Source organism: Malaclemys terrapin, chromosome 2 (assembly GCF_027887155.1).
Source record: "Malaclemys terrapin pileata isolate rMalTer1 chromosome 2, rMalTer1.hap1, whole genome shotgun sequence".
Classification (NCBI taxonomy): domain Eukaryota; kingdom Metazoa; phylum Chordata; order Testudines; family Emydidae; genus Malaclemys; species Malaclemys terrapin.
The window spans coordinates 185947801-185972445 of record NC_071506.1 but is presented as its reverse complement, the minus strand read 5'-3'; the positions used below and the strand labels follow the sequence as shown (position 1 = coordinate 185972445).

At 41.6% G+C, this 24645-nt stretch overlaps 1 protein-coding gene across 3 annotated transcripts in view; it reads left to right on the top strand.

Moving 5' to 3' along the window:
* The window catches only part of UPP1 (uridine phosphorylase 1), a 28744-nt gene extending 4766 nt beyond the window's left edge, over positions 1-23978 (top strand). For all 3 annotated transcript variants that reach the window (XM_054019443.1, XM_054019444.1, XM_054019442.1), the window contains 7 exons: positions 4294-4361; positions 14181-14298; positions 15864-16022; positions 17566-17680; positions 19057-19266; positions 20849-20995; positions 22293-23978. In XM_054019443.1, coding sequence (XP_053875418.1) covers positions 4309-4361; positions 14181-14298; positions 15864-16022; positions 17566-17680; positions 19057-19266; positions 20849-20995; positions 22293-22432 — 942 coding nt within the window. In that variant the 5' untranslated portion in view covers positions 4294-4308 and the 3' untranslated portion in view covers positions 22433-23978. The remainder of the gene's footprint in view (positions 1-4293; positions 4362-14180; positions 14299-15863; positions 16023-17565; positions 17681-19056; positions 19267-20848; positions 20996-22292) is intronic.
* The last annotated feature ends 667 nt before the right edge of the window (positions 23979-24645 follow it).

Sequence of the window (24645 nt, the reverse complement as noted above, 5' to 3'; positions counted from 1 at the left end):
CATTAAGGTGTTCAAGTTTGGTTTCTACCTTGGATACGGTAATACCCCCTCCTGTATCCCCCTCTGTCACGCTGCCAATATTCCTAAGCCCTTCATTGGCCTCATTGAAGATCGATGCAAAATATTTGTTTAGATATTGTGCCATGCCTAGATTATCCTTAATCTCCACTCCAGCTATAGTCTTCAGCGGTCCCACTTCTTCTTTCTTTGTTTTCTTCCTATTTATATGGCTATAAAACCTCTTACTATTGGTTTTAATTCCCCTCACAAGGTCCAACTCTACACGGCTTTTGGCCTTTCTCACTCCATCTCTACATGCTCTGACCTCAATAAGGTAAGTTTCCTTACTGATCCCTCCCCTCTTCCACTCTTTGTACGCTTTCTGTTTTTTCTTAATCGCCCCTTTGAGACGGTTGCTCATCCAGCTCGGTCTAAATCTCTTGCTTACTAACCGTTTTCCCTTTCTCGGGATACAGGCCTCCGACAGCTCCTGCAACTTTAACTTAAAATAATTCCAGGCATCATCTGCCTTTAGATCCATAAATACGTTAGCCCAATCCACTTCCCTTACCAGTCCTCTTAATTTATTAAAATTAGCCTTTTTAAAATTGTAAACCCTAGTCTTCGATTTAATTCTGTTAATCCTTCCATTTAGTTTAAATCGAATTAGCTCATGATCACTCGAGCCAAGGTTGTCCCCTACAACCATTTCCTCAACGAGGTCCTCACTACTCACCAAAACCAAATCCAAAATGGCCTCCCCCCTCGTCGGTTCAGCTACTACTTGATGAAGGAATTGATCAGCAAGCACATCTAGGAACATCTGAGCTCTATTATTGCTACTAGCATTTGTTCCCCAATCTATATCTGGGAAGTTAAAGTCCCCCATAATTACACAGTTCCTATTAGTATTTACTTCCCTAAACACATTAAATAGTTCTTTGTCCATATCCTGGGTAGATCCTGGTGGTCTATAGCACACCCCAAGCACTATCCCAGGGGAGGCTCTAGTAGTTCTTTTACCCAGTGTGATTATCGCCCAGACGGACTCCGTCTTATCCATTCCATCAGTTATTTCTTTACAGCTTACCTCATTATTGACATACAATGCCACCCCCCAACTTTTACCTTTGTTCCGGTCGTTCCTAAACAGCACATACCCTTCCATACCTGTACTCCAGTCATGACTACCATTCCACCACGTTTCAGTTATTCCTACGATATCCGGTTTCATTTCTCGGACCAGGAGCTCCAATTCCTCCATTTTGTTACCTAGGCTTCTCACATTGGTGTATAAACATCTTAATGTATGCCGTTTAGCCTGTCTCCCATTAGTTATGCAATTCGTTACGGACCCCTTACTGTTCATCCCCCCTCTCCTTCTTATGTACAATCCCATCCCCCTGGCTATATCTGTTCTTATCTCATCACTCTCCTTTTCAATGTTGGAATCTGGCGTGGAGATTAACTGTACATCTCCCAACCGTCTCCCCCAACTTCCTTCATTCTCTTTTGATGAGATGAGCCAGCCTCCCTCCCAGAAGTCTATTTCCTTCCCTACTCAGATGAAGTCCATCCCGTGAGAACAGCTGTCTGTCCCCGAAAGTCTCCCAGGGGCCATACATCCCAAAGCCCTCCTTATAGCACCACTCCCTTAGTCAACTATTTATCCTCACAATCCTGTCAGCCCTTTGCTGCCCTTCTCTAGGAACAGGCAGAATCCCACTAAAGATGATCTGAGCCTCGATTTCCTTAAGCGTCTTCCCCAGTCTGGCATAATCTCCCTTGATTCTCTCTAATGAGAACCTAGCCGTGTCATTCGTTCCTACGTGAAGGATTATCAAGGGGTTCTTACCTGCTCCTTTTAGTATCTTTTTCAACCGCAGGTCCACATCCCGTATCTTAGCGCCCGGTAGACAGCACACTCTTCTGTTCTCTGGGTCCGCCCTGGTCACAGGCCTGTCTAACCTCCTCAGTAAGGAGTCCCCAATCACGTAAACCTGCCTTCGCCTGGCGACAGTGCGATCTACTAATCTATCCTCTGTTCCCTCTAGTCGTAACCTGTGTCTGTTCCTATTTTCCCTTATACTCCCCCTTGTGCCATCCTGTATCCTCCCGGGGCCCAGATTTGGTGCTGTCTCCATCAACTCCTCCCCTCTCTCTGTTGGACTAGCTGCTCTTCTCTTCTTCCTCCCCTCCCACCTTCAGTTACCACCTGCTGCCCCCCCTCCTCGTTATCCAAACACCCAAACCTGTTCCTGAGTTCTATTTCCCCTTCACTAGCTCTCCTTTTCCTTGGCCTGCTTCTCATGGTCACATGCTTCCACTGCCCTTGTTCTCCCCCTAACATTCCCCCCTCACAGTCCTCAGCCCCTGCTTCCACCTGCACCCTTGAGCATTCCCCTTCAGCCCCTCCTTGCCTTTCCTCCATCAGCTGCTCGAACCCCCTTCTAAACTCCACCAGGGTGTCTACCTGCATCTCCAGCCCTCGAATCTTTTCTTCCAGTAACTGTATTAGGCGGCACTTCATACAAACATACCTCTGTTCAGGCTCACCCGCTAGAACCATATACATACCGCAGCTGCCACATGCAATCATCTGCATTGTGTCCCCTGCTGCTTGGCTCATGGCTGCTGCAGTCTCTGCCCACAGCACCTGGGGACACAGAGCACACGACACACCGCGCCCTCCTGCCTCCCCTTCCACCTCCCCCTGCAAACTCCCCCTGCAAACTCCCCTGTTAGCAGCCCTGTTTGCTGCCTCCTGTGCCGCTGCTCGCAGCTGTGCCGCTGCCATAACTGTGAGCATAAGCCCCCACCTAAAACAACCTGCCCTATGTGAACCTGCACAGGAACTTTTGTCTGAATATTATTATGGGTAGGTTGTGTGTGTGTGTAGAGAGAGATCACACACAAATTGAGGACAGAGGGGTGTGTGTGTGTGTGTGTGTGTGTGTGTGTGTGTGTGTGTGTGTGTGTGTGTGTAGAGATCACATCCAAACTGAGGACAGTCAGAGGGAGAGGCAAGAAAGCCAAGTAGGAGCTCCGAGCCTCTAATCACAGTGTGACCCTGGAAAAAAGCTGGAGAGAGCACTTTTGGGTCTGGTGTTGGATCACGATGCGTAGGGGTGGAGACTAAGGCTTTGTCTTCACTAGTACTTTTGTTGGCAAAGCTTTTATCGGTCAGGGGTGCAAAAAGAACACACCCCCCCAATTGAAAGTTTCACTGACAAAAGCACCCATGTGGGCAGTGTTATGTCAGCGGGAGATGCTCTCCCGCCGACACAGCTACACCACTCATTGGGGGGCGGTTTGATTATGTCGATAGGAGAGCTCTCTCCCACCAGCATAAAGCAGTTACTCAGGAGACCTTACAGCGGCACAGCTGCAGCGGTACATCTGTGTCATTGTAAGGTCCATAGTGTAGACATAGCCTAAGAAATTGCTCCTTTTGTTCTTGGTTCCTTCCATATTCAGAGACACAGGACTTTGCTCATTCCTTGTTAGTAAACAGACTACATCGAAGAAAAATACTGGACTCCATCAATTTCTACTTCCAGCTGGAACATCCCCAGGGCCCCAAACTTTTCACTAGCCACTGGAGTCAAAAAGGGGCAACACACTTCTCTTTTTCCACATGTAAATATTCAGGCTTTTTTTTATCAGATCTTCTCTGTTTCTTTCTCGGAAATAATTTGTTTTGTAATTTTGTTGCAAAATCTGACTCTTTCCTTCTATTGCAGTCATTAGGTTGAGTGTTTCTTTAAGGAAGAGATTTGACTCAATAGTGTTCACCTCCCATGTATTTTTACTTACAGGATTTGGGCTCAGCAATGATGCAGAACTTCCTTTACGACATTTTATAATTTGTCTTAGTCATACAGAATGTGTCAATTCTATTTTGCATAAGAATGACAAAAATGTCTTTGTGTAATTCAAGTTCTGATGCAGGGATATTTAATCCACCAGCATCAGCTGTAAAACTGTCCATATTAATTTTGGGTAAATGCATATTTAAAAAAAATCTAATGGTCAGATGCTCACATTGTTGAAATTTCACAATTTTTGAAGGGGCTGTATTATGTGTGGAACTTATTATTAATGTTTTTATTTAATGTTTTGGAGTTCAGATTAATGCCTATATAGATTAGATGCAACATCTGTGTTACAATTAATTAAACTAATTTTAAAATGGGACTACGCAGTGTGTAAAATTAAGCATATGTGTAGATCTTTGCAGGATCAAGGTCTTATTTTGTCACTGAAGTACCATACACTGTTTTCTTCCTTCAGGTCTAACTGTATAGAATGGCACCTGGTGTAACAGCTGAGAAGAAGACTGAGGATGAACAGTCATCAAAGTAAGAACCAAAACTAATTTCAATATCTACTTTGAATTTATATAAACGTACCACTTTTAACTCCACCCAAATAGCATGTTTTTCATTTCACAACCTAATTTTTTAAATAGTAGAACTCTACAGAACATATGTGCACTGTGGCCAGGTCTAAGCTCAAAACTTTCGCTGCTATTGTAATATCAGTTAGGCGTGTGATTTCTTTCCAATATTTTTGTCCTGGGAAAAGCATTAGTGAGGACTCAGTTATACTGGCAAAAAAGTAAGTTGGCAGGTGTAGTTTTATTTAGTTCAGACAACAGCACTCTTGTTGTATAATATAAGTTGTGTCTAAATTAGAAGGGTTTGCCAGAATAGCTATACCAGTATACTTATACTGAAAAATCAAGTGTAGACTAGGCCTGTGCATGAAATCCTGGTTCAACTGAAGTCAATGGGAGCTTTACCACTGACTTGAATAGTGCCAGAATTTCATCCCATGTATTCTGGAGTTTTGAACAAATATTTCAATCCACTTATCTCATTCTTTCTTTAGATTTATGTTGGTATAAGAAAATGAGTGTCAAAGATTAATGGTTAGCCCTCAGATATTTTTATTTATTTAGCTGGCACCTAAAATGTGGGAGGCACTTTACACAGATACAAGAGGAAAAGTTCTCTGCTCTGAAGAGCTTACTATGTAATGCTTCAATCCTGCAAAAACTTTACTATCATAAACTCATGGTACTACTTGTTGTTGTAAAGTTAATGACATACATAAGTGTTTGCAAGATTGGAGCCTGAGGCCCTAGGTGTAGGTGAGTGCAGCGGTCCATCTGTACGCATCTGATTACAGGGGTGTGGCCCTATAAGGACAAAATGCAGACAGAGGGAGAGAGGGGAAACAATTTTAAAGCCAATCATGTAGACAATGCTGTTGGAACATGCCTTGTGAATTTGACAATATTTGTGGATTTTTTTATATATATACATACAGGGCTGGCTCCAGGATTTTGGCCGCCCCAAGCAGCCAAAAAAAAAAAAAAAAATCCGCGATCGCAATCTGCGGCAGCAATTCGGTGGGAGGTCCTTCACTCCGAGCGGGAATGAGGGACCCCTCCACTGAATTGCCGCCAAATAGCTGGACGTGCCACCCCCCTCCGGAGTGGCCGCCCCAAGCAGCTGCTTGCCAGGCTGGTGCCTGGAGCCAGCCCTGTGTGTGTGTGTGTATATAATATATATATATTAGGGCTGTTGATTAATCACAGTTAACTCGCGCAAGTAACTCAAAAAAGTTAATCGTGATTAATCACAGTTTTAATCCCACTGTTAAACAATAGAATACCAATTGAAATGTATTAAATATTTTGGATGTTTTTCTAGATTTTCATATATATTGTATTCTGTGTTGTAATTGAAATCAAAGTGTATATTATTTTTTATTATAAATATTTGCACTGTAAAAATTATAAATAAAAGAAATAATATTTTTCAAAAATATTTAAATAAATTGAATTCTATTATTGTTTAACAGTGTGATTAATCATGTGATTTTTTTTAAACAAGAGATTAATCAATTCATTTTTTTAATAGCTTGACAGCCCTAATATTAATCCTGTGATTAAAACAATTAATCGCAGAATTAATCACACTGTTAATAATAGAATGCCATTTATTTTTGGATATTTTCTACATTTTCAAATATATTGATTTCAGTTACAACACATGCCGAAGGGGCATACAAATGTTTAGCATATCTGGCACATAAATACCTTGCAATGCTGGCTACAAAAGTGCCATCTAAATGCCTGTTCTCACTTTCTGGTGACATTGAAAATAAGAAGAGGGCAACATTATCGCCTGCAAATGTAAACAAACTTGTTTGTCTCAGTGATTATCTGAACAAGAAGTAGGACTGAGTGGACTTGTAGGCTCTGAAGATTTACATTGTTTTGTTTTTGAGTGCAGTTATGTAAAAAAAAAAATCTACATTTGTAAGTTGTACTTTCACGACAAAGAGCTTGCACTACAGTACTTGTATGAGGTAAATTGAAAAATATTTCTTTTATCATTTTTACAGTGCAAATATTTATAATAAAAAAATAATATACACATTTTGATTTCAATTACAAGACAAAATACAATATATATGAAAATGTAGAAAACCATCCAAAATATTTAATACATTTCAACTGGTATTCTATTGTTTAACAGTGCTATTAAAACTGCAATTAATTGTGATTAATTTTTTTTAATCATGATTAATTTTTTTGAGTTAATCACGTGAGTTAACTGTGATTAATCAACAGCCCTAATATATATATAGATAGATAGATAGATAGATAGATACAGAGAGAGAGAGAGAGAGAGAGAGAGAGAGATTTTAGTGTATTACAGTTTACTTCATTGTGTCTTGGGTTGCACTTTTATCACAAAAGGGCTGGTATCCAAATAAAAAGAAAGTGTTTTCTGCATGTGCAAAAACAAACTGTTGAATGATTCTAAAACACTTCCTATTTGAATCTTGTAGTGACTCCAGCAAATATCACGATAGTCAAGTAATTGCTCTGTATCATTGGTACAAAGAGGTTAAGTCCCACATAATCTGGCAGAAATAGTTCTGAATGATACTGTGGAGTATTGTTCTGGGGACGCTGATAGTCCAAAGCCACAATCTGCAGGGCCAGCTGAGGCTTTCTGATGATGTCATAGCTGTTCATCGGCACTCTCTGTGGCATGGCTGCGACCTCATCATCCCTACACCAAGTTTGTTAAATAGGGGGAGGAATAAGTAGAGGAACAAAGGTAACCCAAGTACTCTCTGGGGACAGTTAGGACCAGTGAGATGTTGGGAGAGGGCATTGATAAACTGCCCAAAATGCCAATCTGCTTTTTCAGCCATTTTCTCTTGTTAAAGCCAACTGTTGCTTAATGAACATTTAGTTTTTCTAGAAGACAGTGAATTGATTTTGAAAGGGCGATCTGTCACATTGTGTGGGATGGGTCAGTTTAAAACAGTGGTGTAGAAGTAAAAAAAGAAGTAGGTAAACTAACCTAAACTAAACTCCATATTTCCCAAATGAGAAATGGGCAACTCTGTTTATCCTTGACTATACTACTGGTTAAAACTGACACTTTTCCTCCTTCAGCCCCTTCCCACAACCTCACAGATCTGCCTCTCTGTAGAGAATGGGATGGGGAGAAGGGGACTACATAGCCCAGGGAATCTTAGAGAGAAATTGTCAGAAAAAAAATTAAACTATTCATATATTCAAATTGTTAGGGGAAAAATGTTTATAATTTTCCCCTATTTTCTCCAATTTTTTCACTGGGAACTAATTTCCCTACTGGAAGGATATGTTACATAAACCTTCATAAAATTGATTTGTCATTTTTTAAAGACTAAACCTAAATTTACTAAGCCATATTCCCAACAGAAATGAGCCATTCCAGGGTCTGCATTACTGAGGGTGTGTGTACGCTGCGGAGACTATACCCAGCATAACCCTCTAGAGTAAACACAGCCTACAGTGACTGAACATTTTTTTTCTGTCATTGTAGGAACACCACCTCCCTGAACGATGATAGCTACCTCAACAGAAGCATTGTTCTGTCCACATAGCTACATCTACACTGGATGTTATTTTGGCATAGCTACATTGGTCAGAGCTGTGGTTTTTTCATATTCCTGACTGGCGTAACTATGCTGATATAACTTTCAAGTGTCGACAAAGCCTAAGCTATTAGTTCATGATTCTGGGTGCAGAAGGCACTGGGCCTTTGGCCTCGTGTATCATAAATAGGGTTGCCCACCCTCCAGGATTGGCCTAGAGTTGCCAGGAATTAAAGATTAATCTTTAATTAAAGATTATGTCATGTGATGAAATCTCTAGGAATTCGTCCAACCAAAATTGGCAACCCTAATCACAAAGCACTTTGAGGTGTACACCAAGAGTCTACACCAGTTTCTGGCTAATAGTTAGAGTTTCCAGCCTGCTATGGCTTCACTTTGTAAGCTGACTTTTGTAAAGTTTCCATGGCCTAATACAGAAGTTGCATATATAATTTTCCTCTATCCAGTCTGCATTCAACTTAATGTGAGGGTATCATAAAGTGTCATGGATTTGATTTTTCCCCCATTGCTCTTGGCATAGTCTAATTCCTCAGTCAGGGCTGGATGCGCCATCTCTTTTCACTAACTAGTCAGAGGAGCTGTTTCTAGACAAATGGTTTATCAGTCTTTATTTTAAAAAAAAACAATGAAGAGTACTCATGGCACCTTAGAGGCTAGTCTCTCAGGTGCCACAAGGACTCCTCATTGTTTTTGCTGATACAGACTAACATGGCTACCACCCTGAACAACCTGACTTTGTGTCTTTTCTTCCCTTTCTGTTCGTTTTTACACTTTTCTCTGTTTTCTCTTATCGCTTCTGTATTTTTCCCCCCTACTGTGTTGTCTCTGATTTCCACTTCTTCCCCATTGTCTCCCTCATCTCCTCTTTCAGATCCCTGTTTGTGTTGTCACCAATCTCACCAGCTCCTACTTAGATTCTGTCATTGCTTTCCTCCCATTATGGTCTGGGTGCATGGCTCCAATGGATCCACTCTGCTTGGGATTCCCACTGGGACTGCCCTTGAAATCCTCAAGAAGGTGGGAGGGCTGGTCAAAATATCTTGATGTTCGTCCATCGTTATTGATGAAGACCTCAACAACTCATTCTTTCGATGACCGGGCTCTGTGCATCCGAAGATGACTGATCAGTCTGATTCGGGCGTGGAACGTCCTGTCACACGTCGGGTAGACATGTAATGGCACTGTTGATGATGTACGAGCAGCTCTGGACTTGCGCAGCTCATGCTTTTTTTCAGCCTCAGCAATACGTCTCGCCTCAGAGGTATTACTGCCTGTGTGAATGAGGCTGTGCCATGCTGGACGGTTCAGTGCGAAGGTTTCCCACGTGGCGGTGTTGATCGCGAAAGACTTCAAAGAGGTCTTCAGCGTGTTCTTGAACTGCTTCTTTTGTCCTCCATGGGAGCGCTTTCCCTGAGTGAGTTCTCCGTAGAAGAGCTGTTTAGGAATGCATTCATCTGACATTCTCACGACATGTCCGGCCCACCTGGTCCGGGCTCTTATCAGCAATGTGTGAACTGACGGCAGACTGGCTCTAGTAAGGACATCAGTATCGGGCACTTTGTCCTGCCATCTGATTTTTAGAAGCTTTTGCAGACAGGAAATGTGGAAGTGATTGAGCCTTCGTGCATGACTCCGATAGACAGTCCACGTCTCACAGGTGTACAGCAGAGTTGAAAGCACCATTGCTCGGTAGACCTTCAGCTTCGTTGGTAGGCTGATCCCTCGATGTTCCCAAACATTGGAGCGCATTCGGCCAAATGCAGAGCTGGCTTTAGCAATTCTGCAGTTTACTTCATCATCGATTGACACTGCTCGGGAAAGGGTACTGCCCAGGTATGTGAAGTGGTCCACTGTCTGAAGTCTCTGTCCAGTTACAGTGATGGACGGTTCTGAGTACCGAGTGTGGGGAGCTGGCTGGTGCATGACCTCAGTCTTCTTGATGTTAATGGTGAGACCGAAGTTGTTGCATGCAGTTGAAAACTTGTTCATACTGGCTTGCATTTCTGGCTCTGTACTAGCATTCAGAGCACAATCATCAGCAAAGAGAAAGTCTCGAAGTACAGTTTCCTTCACCTTGGTGATGGCACGCAGTCACCTCAGATTGAATAGTTTCCCGTCAGTTCTCTACTTCAGGCCTACTCCTTCAGTGCAGTGTTGAAAGGCATCAGTCAAAGTGGCAGAGAATATCATGCTGAACAAAGTGGGTGCTAAAACACACCCTTGCTTGACGTTGGTGACTGGGAAGGCCTCAGATGTTTCACCATCATCCAGGACACGAACCATCATACCGTGATGAAATTGATGTACCATTCGTATAAATCTGTCTGGACAGCCAAATTTCGACATGATCCTCCACAGGCCCTGGCAACTGACAGAGTCAAATGCTTTCGTGACGTCCACAATAGTTGTCTAGAATTCACGATTCTGCTCTTGACATTTCTCCTGTAGCTGATGCACAGCAAAGATCATGTCAAAATATAACACAGCCTCAGACCATATGAGCTTTGCTGCAGTTTCTTCATATGGCAGGAGGGTGTGGTGCACATTGTACCTGCCTGCCACAACCCCATCCTCACCTCCTCCCTAGCCTTGGCTCCACAACCAGTTTCAATACTTAATATTAAATTATTTCAGGCAGGGCTGGTAGCACTCCCTATTACTAAGATTGCCTAACATAAAACATTATACAATCCCATTTTCAGCTCCTTATAACTTTCAAACTTCAACCGTTAGGGCTGAAATTTTCCATGCAGGCTGGTAGGGAAACATACACTGGCTTGCAATGTTAACATTCTATCAACTTCTTCTTTGAGAAGCTTTAGCACCTCCATGCTTTGGAGCAGGAACTTGAAATTTTGCATGGGGAGGTCTGGGTGTCAGGGATGTATCTTTTGATGATCCCCTAAAATCTGCTCAAATTTGACCAAGTTGTCAGTCTTTGAAACTTCACAGTTCACATATGCTCAGTAGAGATGTCATAGAATTTTGCTGCTTAAATTCTTCAAAAATTCTGTGCTCACTGAGCATGCTCCCTCCCAGGGCCGGCTCCAGAGTTTTTGCCACCTCAAGTGGCAGGGAAGGAAAAAAAAAAGCCGTGATCATGATCGGCGGCAGCTCTACCGCCGTCGCTTCTTTCTTTGGCAGCAATTCAGCGGCAGGTCTTTCCCTCCGAGAGGTACTGAGGGACGCGCCGCTGAAGAGCCAGACGTGCCACCCCTTTCCGTTGGCCACCCCAAGCACCTGCTTGCTGCTCTGGTGCCTGGAACTGGCCCTGCTCCCTCCCCTCACAGCTCATACATGTGTCTGGACTTGGCATGCGCCATCCCCACATGGCTGGGAACCTGAATTGAAAGCAGGGATCCTGTATCTCTTATGCTTTCAATGACTCACCCCCCCCCCATCAGGTGTTCAGGCAGTGTGAAGGGGGAAGTCACATGACTTGAATGCAGAGAGGTTGAGAGCAGAATCGGGGGGCACTGGGAGGGGAAGGAGTAGATTGGATCAAGGAGCTTGGGGAGACTGATAATGGCTGGGCGGGGAGATGGGGACTGGTTGAACTCAGAGACTGGAGTGGGAACTAGTGACAGAAACAGGGTGGGTTGGGGGAAGCAGGTCTGAAGGGGAGGGAGGAGACTGGAACTGGCTGGACAAGGACCCTGAGACTGGGAACCAGTGGGTGGGGGAATGGGGACGGATGGGAGATAGGTCTGATGAGGAGCTGGGGTGTAAAGGCAGAACTGGGACTGGCTGGGTAAAAAGACTGGAGAGAAAGAGTTGAGGTTGGGGGAACTGGAACTGGCTGGACAAGGAGCCTGAGCCTGAGACTTGGACAGGGAGCTCTGAGGGAGAGACTAGGATTGCCTGGCCAAGAAGAATGGGACTGGGACAAAGAGCCAGGGGTGGAGAGGACTGAAGAGGAACAGGTTGGAGGGGTCAGACTTGGATTAGGGTGGCGGGACAGAGAGAAGTGTCTGTGACCGTTAAAGGGAACATTCCTCTCCAGAGTGTGGAATGGAACTCAAGATTCCAGAGTCTCACTATTCTTCTGCTGTCAGCAAATATCTGTGAAACCCACTGGAAAGATGCGTGTCTCATCTGACTTAGTGCTGGTCCATATAGAAGATGACAACCTACTATTACTATCATTACTTTTAAGAGGCATGTGTCTGTGTGGTGAATCTAAGAGTTACACTTTGCTGATCAACCACGTGGGTGTCACCATGATGTCACATGATGAAATTTGTTTTTTGCAGTTTGCTTTTTTAAAAAACTAGGAAATTGCACACACACAAACTGCATTAAAAGAACATTAGTAAGGTCGTAAAGTCAAACACTCAAAAGTTAGAAAATGCCAATATTAAGGTTATCTCTACAACCCTTCATTTGGCCCCCCCATGTGTGTATTACTCCTGGGGGAATTCTGCACCAAAAATATAAAAATTCAGAGCACAGTATTTTAAAATTCTGCAAAATTCTGAATATTTTCTTTCTCAAAATAACAATATAATCATGCCAGTTTCAATAATTTTGGTAATTTATTTCAAAATACGTTAGCAAGTATATCTGTAACAATACAGACCAAAAAAAAAAAAAAGATTCTGGTAATTTTTTTTTTTTAACAAATAGATTCCTTACTAGGCATATTAATACAGAATGTTGAGTAATTCATTTAAATTACAATACAGAACTGTATTTCCTGCACCTGCCAGAAGCAATGCAAAGGCTTGGGGGAGTCAGTGGTAATGGCCGAGCTGAGGGAGAGGGAAGGAGCCTGGGAGTGAATCTGGAAGGCTGTTGGGTGTAGGTGGGAGAAGTATGGAATGGGTGCTTTTTTGGGGGGAGCGGCAGGATTGTTAGGGAGTTGGGAAGCCTCCCTCATGCAGACCTTGACTGACCCCAAGTCTCTCCCATTCAGTCAGGCACATCTGCCTCTGTCTCCGCACTCCCTATCCCTATGGGTTTCTGCAGCCTCCTCCCCCATCCCCATGTGTCCCTGCAGTCCCCATCCCATGTGGCCTTAAACCCCCACTTCCATTCAGCCCCTGGCTTAACATTGTCACCCCACTAGCTCCTGAGCCTGTACCCCAATCCCCCCACTAAACATTCTGAACCCACAGTGTATGACCCCCAGCAGCCCCATGTGCCCCACTCTGTCTGTCCTAACCTGGCTCTGCAGGCAGGGCGCTGTGATGAACTTCTCCTGGGGGAATTCTGTGGCACTGCACATGCACAGAATTTTTTTCCCCACAGAAAATACATTCTGTCACAGTGCTGCAGTTCTGCCTTTTGCCCGCCAGAGGCCGCTGTGGCACCAGAACTGCATTCATGATGCTGGCTGTTCTGGTGCCACAGCGGCCTTTGGTGGTTAAAAGGTGGAACTACAACACTTCCTGGGCAGAATGTATTTTCTACGAGAGAAAAAAAAATTGTGCCAGTCATGAACTCTGCATGTGCACAGTGGCACAGAATTCCCCTCTGGAGTAGTGTATGCATGATGATGCAGTCTTTAACTGCATAATCATATAGTGTTTTTTCCACAGGAGGACTGCTGCCTCATTTAATTCAATGCACAGATTGGACCTGCTCTGGGGCTGAGTCAGGGTTGTGTAGTTAAGGAGGCTGTTGTCTGTAGGACCCCTGCCTCATTGAAGAAGTTGGAAGGTGTGAGGTGAATGAGTAAGGGGGTTGCAGAAAGACCCAGGATGGTCTCATGTTAAGGTTTCTATGCCACAAAGTTCCAGTGCTATGGCAGGCAAGTCACTTAAACTAAACTTTTCATAGATGGTCACTAATTGTGTGTTCTTCATTTTCTGGGTGCCCATTTTGAGATGCTGAGATCTGATTTGCAGAAATGCTGAGTGCTTACAGATACCTTGAACAAGGTTTGAATATTGTGCAGTAAATAAGGCCTGGGACCACATACTGAACAACGAGGATAAAACAAAATATTGAATAGCTGCTCGTTTAATGAGCACAGTGCATCCTGTACACTGAATGAGGCAGAGGGTCTACTTGAAAAAAAACAGTATGTGATCATGTCATTAAAGACTGTCTCATAATGCATACACACAAGGAGTTGAATTAAACGTGCACAGGAAACCTTAATTCTGTCTTTTTCTAACTTTTGAGCACTAGACTTTTACAACTTTAATAATGTTCTTTTAACATAGTTTTTTGGAGTTTATATATATTTTCCACTTCCATGACAGAGATAACTTAATTCATCTCTCCAACCCTCACCTTGAGAAAATGAAAGATGATATCCTGTACCATTTTGCTCTTGGGACTGGCACCCATGATTTTCCTGCCTTGTTTGGAGATGTAAAGGTAAGAACCTTGATTTCATTCTGGAAGTTTAAACATGTCAGCAGACTGTGCTACTCCCACTAAAATGTAATTGTGTGCAGGATGAGATTAAAGACAGCAGCATGAATCAGTTTGAGAAATGCATGGAAAGAAGGTAAGACCTTCTCAGTGGGAACGCTGGCATCATCATACAATTTTTAGGTTTACCAGAGCTGCCAGTGTCCTTTTGTGAATATTGGGCCAACGTTTGCAGTCCCTACTCAGGCTTCAGTCAGGCAAATCTCCCTTGTGAGGCCTTACCCTGTTCCCACTGAAGTCAATATCAAACTTTCACTCATTTCAATGGGAGCAGGTTCAAGGTCTTAGCATCCTAGTTGAAGTTTTATATGGGTAAGGACTGAGTGGGTACTGCAGACTTTGGCCCATATTGCATTTACTGAGTACACTAGCATTTTGTCCTGCTTTTGCATCTATGGTGGTAGCTTCTCGTACAAGGTTTATATGAGATGAGTTGCCCAATCCACTGAAAACAAAAGCCCCATACCTGAAATAACACTCCTGAGGTGACAGAAAGTGCCTCATATATATTTTATACATTAACCATGAGAGCTAAATTTGTCAGAGATAACATTAACTGCCTTTCTTTTTTAGGCCACAGTGCTATTAGCAAAGGTGTTACAGCAGTGGTGGTCAACATGTGACCCTTCAGGGTAATCCACCGGTAGACTGCAAGACAGTGTTTACATTGACCGTCCGCACGCATGGCAGCCCGTAGCTCCCAGTGACTGCGGTTTGCCGTTCCGGGCCAGTGGGAGCTGGGGGAAGCGGCGGCCAGCACGTCGCTGCAGCCCACGCCACTTTCTGCAGCACCCATTGGCTAAGAACGGTGAGCCACGGCCACTGGGAGCCGTGGGCGTCATGCCTGCAGACGGTCAACGTAAACACTGTCTCGCGGCCTGCCAGCAGATTACCCTGATGGGTTACGTGCGGCCTGCAGGCTGCAAGTTGCCCACCACTGTGTTACAATGTATGTGACCTGGAAATGGGTTCTATGTGGATACTGGATCAAAAATAAATCTCATGGTATTATTTAGGCTTGCTGTTTGAACTCTTGGGTTTGGCAATACCACTATATTCCAACTGGGAAGTGCTATCTCAGCCTCAGGGTTCCTTCCTAGCTAGTTCTCTATATGCCAATACAGTTATGGAGCCCTCCCTCCCTTGACATATTCAGATAATTTCTCCTTTACATTCACTCTGCCTCTGGTACCTATTATTAAAAACATACCCCAATACAAAATGCCATTTTAAACAGATGTAGCCCTACGTCTACATTTTGCACTATACTAATGAAATTCCATTGTCAGGCAATGACAGAGAACTTCTAAGTCCATTTTAAGCCTTATTTTTAAACATTTGTCTTTACAGACCTCTACCAGGAGTGTAATAATAAAAATAATGTAGTTGGGAATAATTCTGATTAAACCTTTTGCATTATCATATTTACTTTTGCCTGTTCTTGAATATGCTGCATCATGTAGTCAGCTGCATAATTGATGTGGTTTGTTGAATTCTGTCCATGCTAGTTTGTATGTGTTGGAGGAAGCCCTTCACGGATGAAAGCTTTTATCACCTACATAGCTGAAGAGCTTGGCCTTGGGAGCGTCGGTGCTGACTATCCCAACATCTGTGCAGGAACGGACCGTTACGCGATGTACAAAGTAGGACCCGTGTTATCAGTCAGTGTAAGTATTAAGCATTAAGAGGCGGGGGTGGGGGGAGGAGGGGAGGGGAGGGAGAGGAATTATATTTGCCAGTGCTTCTAAAGAAAAGGACAAGGCCTAGTCCTTGATTTTTGTTTTGAGTTTTCCTGAAGTAGAACAGAATGTTTTTCAATATACAATGCAGTAGTTGCAACTGAATCAACAATTTAAGCATATTGTAAACGGGACATAAATGCATATTTCTTTTAAATATTTCTTTAGAGGATATACATCCAAATTTTCAGGTCTACTTCAGTGGTGCAAAGTAGCCGGAAAGCTGGCTCAGCCAGCTCCTTCAGAATTTCCCCCATGTAAGGGTAACCACTGTGTCACATAGATGCAATGGCTTTATGCCACCTCTCCTTCCAGATCCCAGGGTAGTATGGCTTTCCAAGGAGAAAAGGGGTATGGCTGGCATATTCCTACATCCCAGTGATTCCTGGCTGCCACAACAATCCTTTGTAATCATGACCAGCATGTTTTCTACCCTATTGGTCCTATGCTAGGGACACCACAGAGACTGCTTACACTAAGTGCAGATGGGGAAGGAACAAAGGTGGCTGTTTCTCACCTATGGCAGAGGATCCAGGGTGAGATTTTCAGAAGGTACGTAGGTGGCTCAGGAGTACAAGTACCAATGAAAGTCCATGGGACTTGTGCTACTAAGTCACATAGACTATGTGTACACTGCAATAGAAGACCCATGGCACAGCTGCAGCTGGCCCGGGTCAGGGGACTTGGACTTGTGGGGCTCAAGGTGTGAACTAAAAATTGCAGTGTAGATGTTCAGACTCAGACTGGAGCCTGGACTCTGAGACCACTGCAAACGTGGGCTCCAGCACAAGCCCAAAGGCCTACACTGCAATGTTTAGCCCTGCAGCCTAAGCCCTGTGAGCTTGAGTCAGTTGGCCCAGCTCCGAGACTCGGTGCCAGGAGTTTTTTATTGCAGTGTGGACATACCCAAGAGCACTTTTGAAAACCCACCCCTAGCCCATAGCATCAACTCCACAACTGTGGCCCTGTTGTGCTGCTCTCTTTCCCTCAAGATGTGAAGTGTCACATCATGATGTAAGCGGGAGCAGATTCAGGCTTGTGAACTTTGTGACTATACCACAGCCTCCACCTTTTGTAAGATTTTAGCTCAGCTAGAATCACCAGTGTTTCAGGTCATTAAGAACTAGTGTGAACATTGCTCTTGGGCCGTGTAGAAGCTTTGTGAGGGCATGTAACTGTAAAAGATTAGAATGGGACTCAGGTTTAGAATATAGAAAATATAACGTTTTTAAAATTAACATAACCCAGGGTATTAGGGAACACTGGACCTGATCCAAAGTCCATTGAAGTCAGTAGAAGTCTTTCTATTGACCACAATAAACTTCTGCCCTGGCCCATAGGTTAGGTTTGTACAAGAATACTTTTGCATGTATTTTTCAAAGTGATTCATTACAGAGCTCTGCTCCAATTCCCGACTTTTCTGTTAATAATGTATATTAATGTTCAATGTGACTTTCTGATTTCATTTCAGCATGGTATGGGCATTCCCTCTATTGCAATCATGTTACATGAGCTGATAAAGCTGCTGTATCACTCCAAGTGTTCCAACGTAACCATTATTCGCATTGGCACCTCTGGTGGAATAGGTATTTCCCCTTCATATTTCTCTTTTCTTGAAATTAAAGCATCTCTGCAGTTAAAGGCTGATAAAACAGAGGCATAATAATGATAATGACTAACACTTATTTCATTTTCAGAGGGCTTTACAAATTAATTAATGCTCATGACACTTTGGTGAATATTTATTAGGTAATATGACCACCCACAATTTACAGATAAAACAGAGGTTAAAAGGTGACTTGCAAAGGAAAATAAATTGGATTTGTGCCCTCTTTTCCTTCTTTATGATGTATAAAGAAATCCTGAAGACTTTTTTTTTTTTTTAATATTTTGCTTGGTTTGTACATTAACAATTCTGTTCCTGTACAGCCTGAATGTTTCTCTGATGACTGGAGAACTAGTGAAATGACACAAGAATCAAGAGAGTGAAAGCTGAACAACGGAAAGGGAGTTTTAATCAGCCTGCCTGTGTAAAATTTTTGCTTGTTTTTGTTAATATCTATTTGATTCAAATAATTAAACATTTTGAATAAAGGGGGACTAGATTCAAGATTCAGCAATAATACCTTTTAAAGTAAGGTGTCAGAGCGAACATTATACATCCCAGAGAAGTCCTCCATCCAAATAAGGGAGCACCAAAATTGACATTCCTGTTTGTTCTAATATTAAGAAAGGCAGAAGAAATTCCTTTCAAGGCATCATAGAGAAGTGAAAAAGAATGCAAGTCCAATATTTAAAAAAAAAAAAAAAAAAAAAAAAAAAACCACACACACCTTTTTAGGGTTTTAAGATCATCTTTAAAATACAGGTACAGTCCCAGTGAGTGGATCTTAGTTCTGCTATAGGACACGTGAGTTCCTATCTTTCACGCCTTAGTTCAGAATTCTGGATCATGAAAGAGAGAGAGAGAATGTTCAGGTTTTTAGTCATACATAGCACTCTTATTTTTCCTGAGACCTAATTACCCATCAGCTAAAGAATTCTTTGAGTTATATAATTTTACAATAAAAGGCAATATCTCACTCCCCAGACAGGAAAATGTGCTTGAGCGAAGAGATCTGCAGCAAGCTGGAGAAAAGATCATTCATGCCCTATGTGAAATATTTCCTTAACAGTTTGGATTTGTCAGACCACTAAGATTACTTTACAGCCCTTTGTATTGTCCTTTATATAAATACCTTTTTAATTAGCAGTATACTGTGTCTCCTCTATAGAGTTATTTTAAAGCATTTGGAATAATAAACTACCAACATGCACATAGATCCTAATACTTCTCCTATTGAATTTAGTGGCAACTCTTATTGGATTTCAGTAGGAGCAGGATTGGGCTATAATGTACCTTGTTTACATACGAGCAGAGAGGCTGAACAGCTCACTATATGTATTTTTTTTTTTACAACAGGTCTGGAGCCAGGCTCAGTGGTAATAACCAGTCAATCAGTAGATGCTACCTTCAAGCCTCAATTTGAACAGGTTATTCTGGGAAAGACTGTAATTCGCAGTACCAACCTAGATGACCAACTAGCTAAGGAACTGATGCAGTGCAGTAAGGAGATAAATGAATTCAATACAGTAATTGGAAATACAATGTGCACTTTGGATTTCTATGAAGGTAAGGCTAGCAATAGAACAATAGAAGTAAATTAGTAAACAGTAATGTATGCAAATCAAACTGGATTAGGGAATTTAGGCCCCAGTCCAGCAAAGCACTTAAATATGTGCTTAGCTTTAATGAGATGAGTAGTCCAGTTGATCTAAATGAGACTACAGCTCATATGCTTAAATTTAAGCATGTATTTAAGCCTTTGCTGTATGAGGGTGTAATTTTGTGGTGTTTTTTCCCCCTAAATGACTATCTAAAAAAAGAATTGACAATGACTGACAGCTCATAAATTGTAGATCTTTTGATTACTGAATTATCAGGGTATTTATTTAGTGGAGTTGCTATAATCACCGTTAGTGCACTGTGGAATTGATAATGAGAGTTATTGGTTATTTTTTTCTTTTAATTGTTCATGTGTCTAGAAGAAATTTTCTGTAAGCAGCCCTGGAAAGAGTTGCTGATTCATCCTTAATTAACCATTAATTGGATAACTGGATGTTACATCAATACTGCCACATTTGGGATGGGCAAACATCACGGCTTTAAATTCGGGATTGATTTAGATAAGCATCCACAATTTCAGATGTTTCCCTCCCAGGTCTACAAACTGAGCTGGAAATCTTGTGAGAACAAGCTTTCTCTCCAAATATCTGGCACTTCTGCCTCTAGTTGTGGCTGGATATACTGCAAGAAGAGCATTGCTTGGAGGGCACACAATCCATGGTTCTAGCAGTGCTCAAGGCAGATCTCAAGCAGAACAATGTCAATATGTGGCTTTCTTCAGGCACCGTTAGGAAGGATAATGAGTCCATGGTCCAGTCAGTGGGTCCTAAAAGCAAACCAGCAGGTTTCCTATGGATGCTACCAAATCTACTACAAAATTTGCAAACAGGCAGAGAACCTCAGCTTTGGGAATTCAGTTCCCGAAAACAAAAAATATGGTAACTAGAGAACTGTAAAGTTTATTTTGGCTGTATGCAGTCTAACACTGCTTAATAAAAAAAATCTGTTTCTTTGGGGCTGAAGCCCTAAAGAGCTGGAATAAGCTAACTCTTTCCTAAAAATAGGCACCAATAATGTCCAATTTTAAAAAACTCTTGATTTCTCCTTATGTTAAAAAAATCTTCTAAGCATCAAAAGGCCTGAGATTGTTCCTCCCCTCACTGCATTAGAAAGGCATTAGCAGATCTGGATGCTTTTTTAGGGGACCGTTAAACTCAAAAGTAATCAATGCATCAAACTAGCAGAGAGGAAATATCACAATTAAAATCTGATACTTAATTCATCTGAGGGACTATATTTCCTGTTTATGAATTTGATAATTTAGTAGTTGGTCTTTTCATATCTAATTACTCTGATCCTAAATTCAAATAATAACTAATAAATTACATTTACAGAGTGCCTTTTAAGTGAAAACTGAGCTTCCTGCTGTGATAAAAATTAGGAAGGGTATAGAAACTGTAACAATCTTGTGTCCCTTAGAGACTGAAACTGTCCCCTGTACTTTCATCAGTACCAAAAATAAATAAATACAAAAAATAAAAAAAAAAAAATAAATAAAAAAAAAAATCTATATTTATATGCTTTATAGGCCAAGCCCGTCTGGATGGTGCAATCTGCTTATATACTGAAGAAGAGAAATTGCAGTATTTGAAGGCAGCTTATGATGCTGGAGTCCGAAACATTGAGATGGAATCTTCAGTTTTTGCTGCTATTTGTAATCTTAGTGGTGTCAGAGGTAATTGGATACATGACATTTTATTTAGACTGAATCATCTGTGTTGCAGAAAATGTACAGTGTACAGAGTTTCAAAGCATTAAATTCATAGCAGTGGAAAGTTACAATACTGCACAATTTGCATATATAATTATAAATATTTATAGATGCTGTTAAGTTTATTTTAGTATGATTTGCTAGAACTTTGCAGTGTATGTGTGCCAGGTCTATGTAAATCCCCTCATACAGCTCTGATCTAGTTTAGTCCTGATTAGTAGCTATTCCAGCTCTTGCCTTGCATTGAGAAGCAATCATTCAAGTACCAACCTATCTGAAGGCACTATTGTAACTGTCTTAAAGTCAGATAGGAAACTGCAGTAACTTTAATCAGTCAGGTAGCCTCTATGTATATGAAACTATAGTCACTTTCTTTACTTGCATATCAAAATGAAATATCAAGAGAGAAAGAGTAACGAGATTTGCATTTGCAATTCTGAAACAATTAAGAAGGGTTTTTAGTTGCCTGGTGAATAATGCGGTTCCCAATAAAAAAGTATGGACTCTTGTGAATTTTAGTTATGAGGTAGTTAAAGTTTAGGTAGGTGACCTAAGAAAAGTTGATCTAGTACAACTTTAGAGTACTCATTTTAAGTTACTCTCCCATTTGCTATGTCCATGTTCTAAGGTCACAAAGTCTTCCTTTTCTAATTGGTCTGAGATATGAGAGCATTACTTGTTGTGAGGAATTCATTACCTCTTTTTCTCCCATTTTTTTTCTCCTCGGGAAGCCCACACTGCACCTACTCTCCTCATCATTATTGTTACCCACAGTAGTTTGATTCAAGCTAGCTCAAGTAGGTTAGCCTATGCACAGTGTTTGGTGTGTAGACATACACTTATTCTCTGAGGCAATTTTACCAGACTTCTTGACACACTTCTTGAAAAAAAATAAATAAATCCCATTCAGAAAAAGGTTCTAATCATGCAATGACCATGAATGTTCTGAATGTGACCATATGTTGGAGCAGCTCCTTCAAATTTACTAATGGCTTTATAGTTTGCTTCAAGCTATTAGTAATTTTAAAATAACATCTAAAGTGAAATAGGTACTTAATCTAGTTATTTATTATAAGGTGTGATTTCCATTGTGAACTGCTCAAACCCATCACTGAAACTATTAGTTTCCTTGGCTTTATCTCCTCTTGTCTGTTTTGATACCTCAAACAGGGGTGTACAAATAGAAGATGCTCTCATGCTTTCTCACTGTGAAAGTTACCTAAATGTCATTTCTAACAAACACTATTTCTTTTATCTCTAGCTGCTGTGGTGTGTGTCACACTTCTGAATCGACTTGAAGGGGATCAGATTAGCAGTTCACATGATGTGCTTGTGGAGTATCAGCAGAGACCGCAGAAATTAGTGGGACACTTCATTAAGAAGTGCCTTGGGAAAGTGTGATGTACCCACCCCTTTGCGGATTATTAGCAGAAGGCTAGTATTTCTTCTGACTTGAAATAATGCTCATAACTATAAATGCCTAGAAAAGCTCTTTTTTACCTCAGGATAGCTTACACCAACCAAAATGCACTAAAGCTAATCATTAGTAGCTGTATGTTTCAGTAGCAGAACATGCTGAATAATCTTAAATGAAGATTTACCTCATTTGTATTATATCAGAGGACATATGATTTTACACTTTTCTGTATATAGTAACTCCTCGCTTAATGTTGTAGTTATGTTCCTGAAAAATGCTACTTTAAGTGAAACTATGTTAAGCAAATCCAATTTCCCCATAAGAATTAATGTAAATAGGCGGGTTAGGTTCCAGGGAAATTTTTTTCGCCAGACAAAAGATATACACACACACTTATATATATATATATATATATATATATATATAAAAATGTGTGTATATGTCTTTTGTCTGGCGAAAAAAAAATACACACACACACTGTAAGTTTTAAACAAACAATTTAATAATGTACACAGCAGTGATGATTGTGAAGCTTGGTGGAGTCACAGGGTGGAAGAGGGAGGGATATTTCCCAGGGAATGCCTCACTGCTAAATGATGAACTAGCACTTGGCTGAGCCCTCAAGGGTTAACTCGTTGTTAATGTACACTTACTCTACAAGGCAGCAGGAATGGAGAGAGGAGACACAGCATGACAGAGAGAGACAGAGATACACCGTTTGTGTGTGTGTGTGTGTATGAGTGAGAGAGACACACACACCATGTGTGTGAGCGAGACAGTTGCGCATTGCCCCTTTAAGTACGCTGACCCCACTTTAAGTACACTGCCTTTTAAAGTAGATCAGCAAGTTGAGACAGCAGCTGCTGCCAGCAAGCTCCTCAGTCCCAAACCCTGTGGTGTCCCCCCACTCTGTGGAAATGGGGTGTAGGAGTAGGGGGAGGGGGACACCCAGACATTAGCACCTCGCTTCCTCCCCATGCACAGCAATCAAACTGCCGGCAATTGATAGCTTGCTGGGCAGCTGCCGCACAGGGAACTTAGCGGAGCTGATAGGGGAACTGCCGATCTACCCTGGTTCCAAGCCCCCACCAACTAGCTCCAATGGGCCACTCTTTCTGCGAGCAGTGGACAAAGCAGGCGGCTGCCAAAAAACGTTAGAAGGGAGCATTGCGCAACTTTAAACAAGCATGTTCTCTAATTGATCAGCAATGGAACAACAAAATAACATTAAGTGAGGAGTTATTGTATTAGAAATTAGCCCTAATGTGCAGGATTATACTATAGTAATATATAAAAAAAGCTTTATTTATTCATTCTAGCAAGAAGAACATGTTAAGTATTTGCAAAGCCAAACATTAAAACTAGCTTCAAAAGAAGAGCTAAATTCGTTACATCAAAATGCCATGTAAATAGTTATCACTGCCTTTTATATTCTCATTTCACACAAGTGATCTGGCAAAAACAAGATGTACTGTAAATCCTTATTGTGTTTCATATTTAGTAATCTTTGAATAAACTGCATTATACTCATCTCAGTAAAAAAAAAAAAAAAAAAAAAAAAAAAAAAAACCACACATGAAATGACAAAGTCTGGGACTGAATTTCCACACCATTCCTCAGCTTCCAAGCCATGATTCAGCAAGGCCATTTGTACTTAACTTTGTGCTTAATACACCTCTACCCCGATAGAGCACTGTCCTCGGGAGCCAAAAAAAAAAATCTTACCGCGTTATAGATGAAACCGTGCTATATCGAACTTGCTTTGATCGGCTGGAGTGCGCAGTACCGCCCCCCTGGAGCGCTGCTTTACTGCAATATATCCGAATTCGTGTTATATCGGGTCACATTATATCAGGGTAGAGGTGTATGTGCTTAACTCCATACGTATTGAGCAAAGCACTTAAGCATGTTTTTAAGTCCCATAGCTTAAATTAATCTTGTGCTTAAGCGTTTTGATTAATCAAAGGACTTCAGTGAGAATTGAAGGCACTCACAGAAGATATACACTCCTATCACATATCACAGGAGATATACTCAGGATTGGGGACAGGTAACAGGTTTTCTCTCTCCTGATTATTTAACAGTCATCAGCTTTCTTCTTATCTTACCTTCACCTCCACATCCTCAGGGGATGGCAGTCACTCCTGCAATCATTCATGGTTCTTTTGGAGAATTCTGGAATGCCTTCAGCTATTGA